Below are 14,832 nucleotides of genomic sequence, written 5' to 3' on the forward strand. Positions count from 1 at the left end.
ATTCTTTGCATGTTGAACTATTTTAGAATATTGCTGAAATAAAATGTAAGCAGGTCTGAAGATAGATCTTCTGCTGGGTACTTACGCCTCTATCTCTTTTCACAGTTGGTTTGAGGTTGTACCCACTTAATTCCCCTTATGAGCAACCAAACATGTCACCGAAATCTCCAGAACAGCTGAGAAGACCAGGACAGCAGGAAGCCATTGGGGAATGGACAAACAACTTAGCTTAAGATGCTAATGGGATCTTCACCAATGTCAGATGGCATTTTCACCAGTTAGGGACTTCAGGGGACTGAAAGATTGGGGGAATCCCTTGTTCTCACCAAAAACTTAAGGTAGCATTACCTACCATCAGCAGTCTGTGGGCATTGGATTAAATCTTTCACCTGCATCCTATCAAATCCAGTAACTATTATGCGGGGCATAGGTAAAATTTCCCATCTACAACCGTCCCCTACATCTCCAGTCCATCAGCATTTACTGACTTGCAGAATATGAACATCGTACTAGTTATTTAAGGAACAGATAATTGTAAAGGAGTTTTCGGCCTGGCTAAAGGATCAGGCTCTAGGCTGGTGCTCCAGAGATGACTCTAAGAACTATAGCATCGGGGAGCTGCTACCTCTCCTGCAATGAGGAAAGTGGGAGATGGGAAGCCCACTGTTAGAACTGTGGCTTTAGAAATATACCACGACAGCTATGATTCAGAAATCGGGAAGCTCACCAGTGCAGCAGCTGCTTAAAATCAATGATCACAGCAGCTGGTTTTTGTTTTTGAGACAGTCTCGCTCTATTGCCCGGGCTAGATTACAGTGGTGCAATCTCTGCTCACTGCAACCTCCATCTCCCGGGTTCAAGTGATTCTCCTGCCCTGGCCTCCCGAGTAGCTGGGATTATAGGCCTGTACCACCATGCCGGGCTAACTTTTGTATTTTTAGTAGAGATGGGGTTTCACCATGTTGGCCAGGCTGGTCTCGATCTCCTAGCCTCAAGTGATCTGCCTGCCTCAGCCTCCCAAAGTGCTGGGATTACAGGCATGAGCCACTGTGCCCAGCCAACTACAGCAATTGGAGACAAGCCTTCTGTTACAGAAGAGCCCAGCGTCTGTGTGTTCATGGAAGCCGGCAGCAAAACAGGCAGAAGATAGACTCCACTCCCCTTCCCCTTCCAGTGTCATGACAGTGAGGGCAAATCACAGAACTTAATCTGTACCTTGATCTTAGCTACGAAGGTTGTGGGATGCGTAGGGTTTGGTCACGATTGTTGCTAGATTTATTTATTTATTTATTTATTTATTTTTGAGACGGAGCCTCACTCTGTTGCCCAGGTTAGAGTACAGCGGTGCCATCTCAGCTCACTGCAACCTTTACCTCCCGGGTTCATGCCATTCTCCTGTCTCAGCCTCCCAAGTAGCTGGGACTACAGGTACCCGCCACCATGCCCGGCTAATTTTTGTATTTTTAGTAGAGACAGGGTTTTACCATGTTGGCCAGGATGGTCTCAATCCCTTGACTTCATGATCTGCCTACCTTGGCCTCCCAAAATGCTGGGATTACAGGCGTGAACCACCACACCCAGCCTGTTGTTGGATTTTTTTATTGGTTTTTCTTTTGAGAATTCTGCCATGGAAAGAAAGCTCACTGGCATAACGTTGGAATGGATGCGAGGTGCCCTTCTATCATCTCTACTGCACCTCGTCTCTCTTCTGGAGGCAACTGCCTAGGTTCAGGTCCTTCTTAGGTGGACTTTCAGATCTAGTCCCTATATGTGAAAACTATATCTGTATCTAAGTCCCTTGTTTATACAAATTGAGTACATGCTATAGACACTGTCCTGTTATTGATCCATATGAAGAGATTATTCCATACTTTTAGTATCTGTATAATAGCTTGTGGTTTCATAAATTATTTAACTGGTCTTGATAGTCATATAGTTATTTTCTAGTTATTTTGCTATCATAGTAGCAATGAATACCTGTGTGTGTGTCTATTGAAAGCAGAAGTTGTCAAACTTTACATAGTAGCAATGAATGTGTGTGTGTGTGCGCGTCTATTGAAAGCAGAAGTTGTCAACCTTTTTGTGTAGAGGACCATATGGTTTCCATTTTAGGCTTTGTGAGTCATATGGTCTCTCACAGCTATTCAGCTCTGCTGTTCGATCAGGAAGGCGTCTGTAGACAATACACCCGTGAATGGCGTAGTGAGTTCTAATGAAACTTTATTTACAAAAGCAGACTGACCAGGTTTGGCCTGGGGGCCACAGTGTGTAGACCCGTAGAAAGATACATCCCGAGAAGAAAGAAATGTCAGGGGCAAAGAATATATGCAGGAATGCTTAACTTTGTGGGTTTTCTCTCCTCTTGCCCTCACTGACTCAGGATACACAAAGACCTATCAAGCTCACGCAAAGCAGAAATTCAGCCACTTATGGTCCAGCAAGTCTGTCACTGAGATTCACCTGTACTTTGAGGAGGAAGTCAAGCAAGAAGAATGTGACCATTTGGACCGCCTTTTTGCTCCCAAGGAAACTGGGAAACAGCCACGTACAGTGGTCATTCAAGGACCGCAAGGAATTGGAAAAACGACACTCCTGATGAAGCTGATGATGGCCTGGTCGGACAACAAGATTTTTCGGGATAAGTTCCTGTACACATTCTATTTCTGCTGCAGAGAACTGAGGGAGTTGGCGCCAATGAGTTTGGCTGACTTGATTTCCAGAGAGTGGCCTGACCCCGCTGCTCCTATAACAGAGATCGTGTCTCAACCGGAGAGACTCTTGTTCGTCATCGACAGCTTCGAAGAGCTGAAGGGCGGCTTGAATGAACCCGATTCGGATCTGTGTGGCGACTTGATGGAGAAACGGCCGGTGCAGGTGCTTCTGAGCAGTTTGCTGAGGAGGAAGATGCTCCCGGAGGCCTCCTTGCTCATCGCCGTCAAACCCGTGTGCCCGAAGGAGCTCCGGGATCAGGTGACGATCTCAGAAATCTACCAGCCCCGGGGATTCAACGAGAGTGATAGGTTAGTGTATTTCTGCTGTTTCTTCAAAGACCCGAAAAGAGCCATGGAAGCCTTCAATCTTGTAAGAGAAAGTGAACAGCTGTTTTCCATATGCCAAATCCCGCTCCTCTGCTGGATACTGTGTACCAGTCTGAAGCAAGAGATGCAGAAAGGAAAAGACCTGGCCCTGACCTGCCAGAGCACTACCTCTGTATACTCCTCTTTCGTCTTTAACCTGTTCACACACGAGGGTGCCGAGGGCCCGACTCCGCAAAGCCAGCACCAGCTGAAGGCCCTGTGCTCCCTGGCTGCGGAGGGCATGTGGACAGACACATTTGAGTTTTGTGAAGACGACCTCCGGAGAAATGGGGTTATTGATGCTGACATCCCTGTGCTGCTGGGCACCAAGATACTTCTGAAGTACGGGGAGCGTGAGAGCTCCTACGTGTTCCTCCACGTGTGTATCCAGGAGTTCTGTGCCGCCTTGTTCTATTTGCTCAAGAGCCACCTTGATCATCCTCACCCAGCTGTGAGATGTGTACAGGAATTGCTAGTTGCCAATTTTGAAAAAGCAAGGAGAGCACATTGGATTTTTTTGGGGTGTTTTCTAACTGGCCTTTTAAATAAAAAGGAACAAGAAAAACTGGACGCGTTTTTTGGCTTCCAACTGTCCCAAGAGATAAAGCAGCAATTTCACCAGTGCCTGAAGAGCTTAGGGGAGCGTGGCCAACCACAGGGACAGGTGGATTCCTTGGCGATATTTTACTGTCTCTTTGAAATGCAGGATCCTGCCTTTGTGAAGCAGGCAGTGAACCTCCTCCAAGAAGCTAAATTTCATATTATTGACAACGCGGACTTGGTGGTTTCTGCCTACTGCTTAAAATACTGCTCCAGCTTGAGGAAACTCTGTTTTTCCGTTCAAAATGTCTTTGAGAAAGAGGATGAACACAGCTCTACGTGAGTCCATCCTATGACTTTTTATCTCTTCTCAGAATCTGTCTATCCCAAGTGGGTTTTGCTGATGGAGTGTTTAATATAGGATCATGGTTAGAAACTCACTTTTTCTGCCACAAAACCTCAGCTCACATCCTGGCCCGACCCTTTAGGAACTCTATGACTTCATCTGTGAGCCTTGCCCTTTTGTGGCCACAGTGGCCCCATTACAGAAGTGGGAATAATAATTATATTGTAAGGAGTGAATATGAGGACCTGTGTGAAGAGTGTTTCCTACTTTCTCAAGTATTAGCTGATCAGTACTATAATCGATATTTTTCCATAGCACCCCATTCACTGTGTCTTGACCTCTCAGCTGCAAGTTACCTTTGAAAACTTAGTCTAAAAAATCATACGGCCTGGATGTGGTGGCTCATGCCTGTAACCCTACCACTGTGGGAGGCCGAGGCAGGTGGATCACTTAAGGTCAGAAGTTCAAGACTAGCCTGACCAACATGGTGACACCTCGTCTCTACTAAAAATACAAAAATTAGCCGGGTATGTAGTGCACACCTGTAATCCCAGCTACTCGGGAGGCTGAGGCCGGAGAATCACTTGAGCCCGAGAGGCAGAGGTTGCAGTGAGCCGAGATTGCACCACTGCCCTCCAGGCTGGGTGACAGGGAGACTCTCATCTCCAAAAAAAAAAAAAAAAAAAAACCACAAATCATACAAATTTTCTTCTTCTTCTTCTTTTTTTTTTTTTTTTTTTCTGAAATGGAGTCTTGCTTTGTCACCCAGGCTGGAGTGCAGTGGCGAGATCTTGGCTCACTGCAAGCTCTGCCTCCCGGGTTCACGCCATTCTCCTGCCTCAGCCTCCCGAATAGCTGGGACTAGAGGTGCCCGCCACCATGCCCGGCTAATTTTTTGTGTTTTTAGTAGAGACGGGGTTTCACTGTGTTGGCCAGGATGGTCTCGATCTCCTGACCTCGTGATCTGCCCACCTCGGCCTCCCAAAGTGCTGGGATTACAGGCGTGAGTCACCGCGCCCGGCCAAATCATATAAATTTTAACTTACGGCTCACGCCTATAATCCCAACACTTTGGGAAGCTGAGCAGGAGGATGCTTGAAGCCAGGGGGCTAAGACCAGCCTGGGAAAAATAGTAGGACCCCACTTCTACAAAATTTTTTTTTTTTTAATTAGCCAGGTGTGGTGGCATGTGCCTGTAGCACAGCTACTTGAGGGAGGCTGAAGCAGGAGGATTGCTTGCTTGAGCCCAGGAGTAAGAGACTGCAGTGAGCCATGATTGTGCCACTGTATAACCTAGCCTGGGCAATAGAGCAAGACCCCATCTCAAAAACCAAAAGAATCATATGAGATGGATTGTATTATCCTGTTACAGGTGAGGAAACTGGGGCAAATAAGTCAAGTGAGCTGCCAGGATCCTATATTTAGGACATGGAGAGTTTTAGGGCTGAGCCTAGGCTGAAGATGTCGACTTAATGACTGGGCTGTGTTGCCTCATCTTTTACTGTAAACCAGCCTGGCCAACATGGCAAAACCCCGTCTCTACTAAAAATACAAAAATTAGCCAGACATGGTGGCATGCACCTGTAATCCCAGCTACTCAGGAGGCTGAGGCAGGAGAATCGCTTGAACCTGGGAGGTAGAGGTTGCAGTGAGCCGAGATTGCACCATTGCACTCCAGCCTGGGCAACAAGAGTGAAACTCCATCTCAAAAAATAAACCTGTTTTGGATGTGAGACAGGGTTTCTCAGCCTTGGCACTGGTGATGTTTTGAGGGCTGGCTCTCCTGTGCATTGTAGTATGTTTAGAAACATCCCTGGTCTCTACTCACTAGATGCCAGAAGCACCCCTCCCTTAAGCTCTAACATTCAAAAAGGCCTCTAGATGTCCCCAAATGTCCCCTGGGGGGAAATGTCACCCCAGGTTGAGAACCAATAACATAAGGTGACTTACCTGAAGGATCCCGTTCCTTCTGACTGAGGGAGGCTCTGCCTCAGACATCTTCTGTTTGAGAAGACAGTGTAGTGTGTGTGTGTGTGTTACCAGTGGCTTGGGTTGACTGCCTGTCCATGGAAAGCTCGTCCTTTCTTGACCACAGGTCGGATTACAGCCTCATCTGTTGGCATCACATCTGCTCTGTGCTCACTACCAGCGGGCACCTCAGAGAGCTCCAGGTACAGGACAGCACCCTCAGCGAGTCGACCTTTGTGACCTGGTGTAACCAGCTGAGGCATCCCAGCTGTCGCCTTCAGAAGCTTGGGTAAGTTGAGAATCGACCTTGACTCGAGTATTTCATGGAGATGACATATTCATCTCACCTCTAGCTTTCAGTCGAGGCTAACTGCACAAGCAAATAATTAATATCCAGAGCAGTTTCTCAACCTCAGCACTTACGGACATCTCATGCAGATCATTCTTCATCATCGGGTTGTTCTGTGCATTGTAGGGTATTAAGATGCATCCCTGGTCTCTACCCTCTAGATCCTAATAGCATCCCCTTGTCCAGATAACCAAATTAGTGTCCAGACACTGCCAGCTGTCCCTTGTGGGGGCAAAATCTCTCAAGTTGAGAACCACTGAGCTATGTCATTGGGCTGTGAAATCAGAGAATGAGTTCATGATGGATGATGAGAGACAAACACAGGTGTGCAGGCTGTGCTCCCGTTAGATGAAACTCATCCAAAATTTTCTTTGTTTTTGCAGAATAAATAACGTTTCCTTTTCTGGCCAGAGTGCTCTGCTCTTTGAGGTGCTCTTTTATCAGCCAGACTTGAAATACCTGAGCTTCACCCTCACGAAACTCTCTCGTGATGACATCAGGTGCCTCTGTGATGCCTTGAACTACCCGGCGGGCAACGTAAAAGAGCTAGGGTAAGTCTCCGTTTATTGAGACCACTGATTGGGTTTCAGAGAAGACGATAGCGTAAGTCTCCGTTTATTGAGACCACTGATTGGGTTTCAGAGAAGACTATAGTGTAAGTCTCTGTTTATTGAGACCACTGACTGGGTTTCAGAGAAGACTATGTATTTCTTTTTGTGTTGGGGAAGGGGGCTGCATATTTTAAGACATCCACTTTTTCCTTCTATGATTTGTATGCAAACTTAGTTTCCTGAGAACTTGGATAGGGAAGTTAAAGTTTCCCAATTGATACAGCCATTTTGGAAAACTGTGTGTTTGTATTCAGCCTTCACGGATTCTGGCAGATTATGTAACCCAGTAATTCCACCTGGAGGTGCACATTCAACAGAGGGACCTGTCTCAGTTTGCTGAAAGACAGGCATTAAAGCATTCCCAGCAGGTGTTCATAATCTCTGAGAAGTGGAAATACCACTGACAGTAAGTTGGATAAGAAACCTGTGGTTACATGCTCCTGTTCCATGAGAATGAATACTCTCGGCCATATGCAAAAACCTGGACGAATCTCAGACATTGTTGATGGCAATGAGCCAGACTCAAGAGTACATCCTATGGCTTTATTCCTGTAAAGTTCAAAGATGGGCAAGGCTCTGGTGTTGGAGTTTCGGGCAGTGTATTCCTACGTTCTCGCGCTGCTATAAAGACATACCTGAGACTGGGTAATTTATAAATAAAAGAGGTGTTATTGGCTTATGGTTCCGAAGGATGTACAGGCTTCTGCTTCTGGGGAGGCCTCAGGAAACTTAGAATCGTGGCAGATGGCAAAGGGAAAGCAGGCAGGTCTTACATGGGGGAGCAGGAAGAAGAGAGAAGGGGGAGGTGCTACACACTTTCAAACAACCAGATCGCGTGAGGACTCTATCACAGGAACAGCACTAGGGGATGGTGCTAAATCACTAGAAACCACCCCCATGATTCTGTCACCCCCCAGGCCCCTTCTCCAACACTGGGGTTACAGTTCGACATGAGAGTTGGGTAGGGACACAGCTGAACCATATCAGACAGCAGTTACCTTTGTTAAGATAGTGAAGGAAAGGGGTACAGGAGAATGATGAACCCGCTCTGTTTCTTGACCTGGATACTGGTAACTCAAGTGCCTTAAATTCATGACAGTGCATTGGCTGGCACTTAACCATTGTGTGTACTTTCCAGTATGTATGTTTTAATTCAAGCATTTTTATTTTTGCAATTAAATAAGAGTTTCCTCTAAATACTTAACCTCTACTTATCTTCATTGGTACCCACACATTCAAATACTTCTCTATACTAGTCTTTGTCGGCCATTTTTCTGAGCTTGTATCAACCAAACACAAAAAGACCCAAACCCTTTTTAAAAAAATAACAACTTTATTGTGATATCCACATACCACAAAACATATACTTTTAAAGTATGTACTTCATATACTTTAAGAAATACTTTTAAAGTATAACTATGCTTTAAAATGTACAGTTTAGTGATCTTCATATATATTCATGAGGAAGTACAACCATCATGACTGGTTTTAGAATGTTTTCATTACCTCAGAAAGAAACCCCATACCCATTAGCATTCACTCCTCACTCCCTTATCTCTCTGGTCCCTGGGAATTACTAACATACTTTCAGTCCTATTGGATTTTCCTATCCTAGGTGTCTCATGTAAGTTGAATCACATGTGGTCTTTTGCGAATGGCTTACTTTCACTTAGCAAAATGTTTTCAAGGTTTGTCCAAATTGTACCATGTATCAGTACTTCATTCCTTTTCTCGGCTAAATAGTATTCCACTATATAGATAGTCCCCATTTTGTTCTAGTCATCTAGTGATGAACACTTGGGTTGTTACCACGTTTTAGTTATTCTGAGTAGTGCTCTATGACACTCATGTTTGAACACCTGCTTTCAATTCTTTTGGACTTGTAACCAGGAGTAGAATTGCTAGGTCATATAGTAATTCCATATTTAACTTTTAGAGAAACCACTTAGTTATTTTCCTCAGTGACTGCACAATTCTGTATTCCCACCAGCAATGTATGAGAGTTCTAATTTCTCCACTATTTTTTACTTATTTACTTATATTTTATTATTACTTATATTTACTTTTTATTATACCCATCCTAGTGGGTGTGAAGGAACATCTGATTGTGGTTTTGATTTGCTTTTCCTGAATGACTAATGGTGATCATCTTTTCCTGTGCTTTTTGATCATTTCTATATCTTCTTTGGAGAAATATATATTCAAGTCCTTTGCACATTTTTAAAAACTTTTATTTTACATTCAGGGGTACAAGTACAGGTTTATTATAAAGGTAAATTGTATGTCATGGAGGTTTGATGTACAAATTATTTCATCACCCGTTAATAAGCATAGTACCTGATAGGTAGATTTTTCTTCCTCACCTTCTTCTCACCCTCTGCTCTCAAGTAGGCCCTGGTGTCTGTTCTTTTCTTCGTGTCTATATGTACTCAGTGTTTAGCTTCCACTTATAAGTGAGAACATGTGATATTTGGATTTATGTTCCTGTGTTAGTTTGCTAAGGATAATGGCCTCCAGCTCCATCCATGTTGCTACAAAGGACATCATCTTACTCTTTTCTATGGCTGCATAGTATTCCATGGTGTATATGTACCACATCTTCTTTATCCAGTTCGCTGTTGATGGGTATTTAGGTGAATAGTGCTGTGACGAGCATACAAGTGCATGTGTCTTTATAGTACAATGATTTATATTCCTTTGGGTATATACCCAATAATGGGATTGCTGGGTTGATGGTAGTTGTGTTTGAAGTTCTTTTAGAAATTGCCAAACTGCTTTCCATTATGGCTGAACTAATTTACATTCCTACAAAAACGTGTAAGTGTATACTTTTCTCTGCAACCTCACCAGCATATATTATTTCTTGACTTTTTAATAATAGCCATTCTGACCTGTGTGAGATGGTATCTCATTGCGGTTTTGATGTGCATTTTTCCAATGATTAATGAGCATTTTTTTCATATGGTTGTTGGCAACACCTTTGCACATTTTTAATTGGGTTTTTTGCCTTCTTGTTGAGTTGTAAGTGTTCTTTACATTTTCTGATTACAAGTTATATACGAGACATACCTTGTGAATATTTTCTGCCATTCTGTGAGTTGTCGTTTCACTTTCTTAATGGTGTCCTTTGAAGCACAAAAGCTTCTAATCTGATGAGATGCACTTTATTTTTTTCTTTTGTCTCTTGTGGTTTTGGTGTAATTGCTACAAAACCATTGCCTAACCCAAGTTCATTAAGATTAGCTTCTTTGTTTTCTTTTCTGTTTTTTTTTCCCCCAAATTTGAGACGAGTTTCACTCTATCACCCAGGCTGGAGTGCATTGGTACAATATCAATTCACTGCAACCTCCGCCTCCTGGGTTCAAGTGATTCTTCTGCCTCAACCTCCCAAGTAGCTGGGATTACAGTTGTGTGCCACCAAGCCTGACTAATTTTTTTTATCTTTTCTTTTTTTTTTTTTTTTTTTTTTTTTTTAGTAGAGATGGAGTTTCACTATGTTGGCCAGGCTGGTCTCAAACCCCTGACCTCAGGTGATCTGACTGCCTTGGCCTTCCAGAGTGATGGGATTACAGGTGTGAACCACTGTACTCAGCCCTTTGTTTTCTTTTAAAAGTTTTGTTTTGCCTCTTATATTTAAATCTGTATGATCCATTTTGAGTAAATTTTTGCAAATAGTGTGAAGTAGGCCACATTCTATTTTTTCACTCCTTGAAAATAATATTGGGTTGATGCAGTTTCTGCCATTAATGGCAAATTACTTTTGCACCAACACACCCACACCCACACCCACACACACACACACACACAACTCTTTTTTTTTTTAAGACGGAGTCTTGCTGTCACCAGGCTGAAGTGCAGTGGTGTGATCTCTGCTTACTGCAACCTCTGCTTCCCAGGCTCAAGCGATTCTCCTACCTCAACTTCCCAAGTAGCTGGGACTACAGGTGCCCGCCACCATGCCCAGCTAATTTTTGTATTTTTAGTAGAGACGGGGTTTCACCATGTTGGCCAGGATGGTCTCGATCTCTTGACCTCGTGATCCGCCCTCCTTGGCCTCCCAAAGTGCCGGGGTTACAGGCTTGAGCCACCATGCCCGGCCGCACCAACCTATATCTTAAATCTAGAAACAACATTAAAAGCATGTGTGGCCACAGAGCCCTCCTGCAGAGGCGTGAGGAGCCATGGACTCGGTGACTTGCCAATTCCACGTTTATTTCTGGGCAACTCCCATAATGGCTTTCATCTTTATTCTGTTGTCTCTGAGCTTCGTTTATTTTTTGTGGCAACCAGAGATAAGGAGAGTGGTTGAGGTAATAGAAAACCACAATTACTGGCAACACAAATCAACTCAACCCACCAATAAAAGAGTCCTGTGGGACTCGGGTTCAAGGGTTCCTCCGTGTTCTTTGAAGAGATATTACTTGAGCAGAGACCTGAGTGATGAGGATGTGTCTAACCACAGGCCAGAAAAAGAGCATTCCACTTGGGGGGCACACATGCAAAATAGCCCAAGTTCGGTAAAGGAGCCACTAGAGACGAGTTTGGGGAGGATCAAACATGAATAATACCTTAGAGAATGAAACCTGTGTTGTCAGGCAACTGAAAAGAACCAGGGTGGCTGGGATACGGGGACTTGGGAATGGGTAGGACCCTTGTGGATCATGTTGTATATTTTGGGATTTTCTCCAAGTGCAGTGAGATAAGTTACTGGGGGAGGCTAAGCCAAGCATGCATATAACAGACGGTGTATCTCAGGTTGGCCGTCTCTGTACCCCAGAGACTGTAAGCCAAACATGCATATAACTGAGACTGTGTGTCTCAGGTTGGCTGTCTCTGTACCCCAGAGACCATAAGCCAAGCATGCATATAACAGATGATGCGTCTCAGGTTGGCTGTCTCTGTACCCCAGAGACTGTAAGCCAAGCATGCATGTAACTGAGACTGTGCGTCTCAGGTTGGCTGTCTCTGTACCCTAGAGACCGTAAGCCAAGCATGCATGTAACTGAGACTGTGCATCTCAGTTTGGCTGTCTCTGTACCCCAGAGACCATAAGCCAAGCATGCATATAACTGAGACTGTGCATCTCAGATCAGCTGTCTCTATACCCCAGAGACCGTAAGCCAAGCATGCATGTAACTGAGGCTGTGCGTCTCAGTTTGGCTGTCTGTGTACCCTAGAGACTGTAAGCCAAGCACGCATATAACTGAGACTGTGCATCTCAGGTTGGCTGTCTCTGTACCCCAGAGACCGGGTTGACAGGGATCAAGAATGGGGTTGGGAGGCGGTGAGTCTCTCAAGGATGGCAAATGTGGCCTTCCAACTCTCATAGGATTAGCAAGAGCAATGAGTCCAGGAGCTAGAAACCAACAGAATGTGACATTTTCCCTTTCCTGCAGGCTGGTAAATTGTCACCTCTCACCCATTGATTGTGAAGTCCTTGCCGGCCTTCTAACCAACAACAAGAAGCTGACGTATCTGAATGTATCCTGCAACCAGTTAGACACAGGCGTGCCCCTTTTGTGTGAAGCCCTGTGCAGCCCAGACACGGTGCTGGTGTACCTGATGTGAGTAGATGTCGGGGGTACCTACTGTGGAGGGCCATGGTGGCAGTTCCAACCTGGGCCTATTGATGACAGTCTGTTCATTGATGGAGGCCACATAGCAGAGGTTTAAAAGCTCACGCTTAAGAATCAGAAAAGACTTGAGTTCTAGTTCAGGATTTACCACGTATGCACTATCTTCTTGAGCAAAATATTTAACTTTGAAGTGGGGGAAAATCCTGTCTTAGAGATCTTATGGCTATCAAGTGAGACTGTCTATACAGAACACGTACTACGTTTCAAAGCTGTTAGGTTGGATTAATGCATCTGCAACACACATGGTACTTCCTGTGTTGATAACGATTATTTCGAGCATGTAGAATAGACTTGGTGGGTACTCAGGACAGTAGCGGGGAAAAATGTCTATGGGCCTCTTGACCCCAGTTAATACTTCCCATGTTGATCATGGTTATTCAAGCATGTAGAGTGGACTCGGTAGGTACTTGGGACAGTAGCGGAGCAAAATGTCTATGGGCCTCTTGACCCCAGTTAATACTTCCCGTGTTGATCGTGGTTATTTCAAGCATTTAGAATGGACTTGGTAGGTACGTGGGACAGTAGCGGAGCAAAATGTCTATGGGCCTCTTGACCCCAGTTAATACTTCCCATGTTGATCATGGTTATTTCAAGCATTTAGAATGGACTTGGTAGGTACTTGGGACAGTAGCGGAGCAAAACGTCTATGGGCCTCTTGACCCCAGTTAATACTTCCTGTTTTGATCATGGTTATTTCAAGCATGTAGAGTGGACTCAGTAGGTACTTGGGACAGCAGCAGAGCAAAATGTCTGTGGTCCTCTTGACCCCAGTTAATACTATAATACATGTGATGTTCTTGCAGTAATAGTATAAGAAGAGACTATTAAAGCCAGTTTTAGGGTACGTAAAACACAGAAGGAAGACAGATGGGTAAGTGTTAAAGGCCAGTTGATTTACCTATTAATGGAATTCTAATATCTTTAGGCAATAGTTATAAAAAAGGGGGGAGGACAGGAGAATATATATGCGTTTGTGTCTTTTTGTTTTGTTTTGTTTTGAGTTTTGAGTTTTGAGTTTTGCTCTTGTTGCCCAGGCTGGAGTGCAAGGGCGTGATCTTGGCTTATCGCAACTTCTGCCTCCCGGGTTCAAGCAATTCCCCTGCCTCAGTCTCCCGAGTAGCTGAGATTACAGGCATGCGCCACCATGCCTGGCTAATTTTGTATTTTTAGTAGAGATGGGGTTTCTCCACGTTGGTCAGGCTGGTCTCGAGTGTGTCTATATTTTTAATACACAAATATCATTGGAAGAAATAGTATTATAATATAGGCTGCCTGTGAGAAATAGAACTGGGAAGCTGGGAGATAGGGGAGGATGGAGATTTTTCCCTCTTTATACTTTTGGGCATTTTGAAATATGAACAACATATGAAAGTAAGAGTATTCTGAAAATATCAAGAAAATGAGAGGATTTATACCTCTAGCTAAAATAGAGGGACAGGGACAGGACTTAACCTCCCACCTAAAACAACCAAAAATAACCAACTAAATAAAACAACTGTTTAAGACTTCAGACATCAGGCAATGAAGGACAGTGGTGCCTAAGTGATAAGGGACAAACAGGTGAGTCCTAGAATTGTCCCAGGTTACTATCTGGAGAGAGATTTCAGGATACAGTTCAGGAAGGGGAACCCAGATGGAAGTTGGTAGACTCCCTGAGTTGGTGAAACCCCGTCTCTACTAAAAATACAAAATACAAAAATTAGCTGGGCTTGGTGGTGCACGCCTGTAGTCCCAGCTACTCTCGAGGGAAGCTGAGGCTGGAGAATCGCTTGAACCCGGGAGGCAGAGGTTGCAGTGAGTCAAGATTGCACCACCGCACTTCAGCCTGGGTGACAGAGCAAGACTGTCTCAAAAACAAAAAACAAACAAAAAACAAAAACATCAAAGCCCACAAATGCTTGGTTATGCCAGAAAATTGAGATCCATGAGAGAAGCAAGCTGGGTGAGGCCCCCGTGGAAATGCAGATCTTGTGTCTGTCAACACGAAGCAGTTGCCCGTTCTGTCCTAGCCTGTTGGATTTCCATGTGGGAATGTGGCTCATTATTGCCAGATATCCCAGTTTTCAACAGAGGTTGAAATCTAGATTTTACATACAATTTTACTGATGGTTATATATTGCCAACTGATTTTGTTAAACATGAAAGTGCCAGAAAATTTAAATATCTGTAGGCCATATGTGGTTCATTCATCACTAGCTTGCACCCTTTGCTTTTTTGTTTTTCTCTACTCCACACTTTTTTTTCAAAGCGAACATGGATCCTTAAAAAATTCATAAACTGGCTGGGAGTGGAGGCTCACACCTAT

At 44.3% G+C, this 14,832-nt stretch overlaps 1 protein-coding gene across 2 annotated transcripts in view; it reads left to right on the forward strand.

The window, feature by feature from the left end:
- Nucleotides 1–14,832, forward strand: part of NLRP4 (NLR family pyrin domain containing 4) — a 45,384-nt gene that overhangs the window by 17,322 nt on the left and 13,230 nt on the right. For both annotated transcript variants that reach the window (XM_054539113.1, XM_024237165.2), the window contains exons 3-6: nucleotides 2,381–3,956; nucleotides 6,059–6,220; nucleotides 6,664–6,831; nucleotides 12,288–12,455. In XM_054539113.1, the coding sequence (XP_054395088.1) occupies nucleotides 2,381–3,956; nucleotides 6,059–6,220; nucleotides 6,664–6,831; nucleotides 12,288–12,455 (2,074 nt within the window). The remainder of the gene's footprint in view (nucleotides 1–2,380; nucleotides 3,957–6,058; nucleotides 6,221–6,663; nucleotides 6,832–12,287; nucleotides 12,456–14,832) is intronic.

This window comes from Pongo abelii, chromosome 20, assembly GCF_028885655.2.
Source record: "Pongo abelii isolate AG06213 chromosome 20, NHGRI_mPonAbe1-v2.0_pri, whole genome shotgun sequence".
Classification (NCBI taxonomy): Eukaryota; Metazoa; Chordata; class Mammalia; order Primates; family Hominidae; genus Pongo; species Pongo abelii.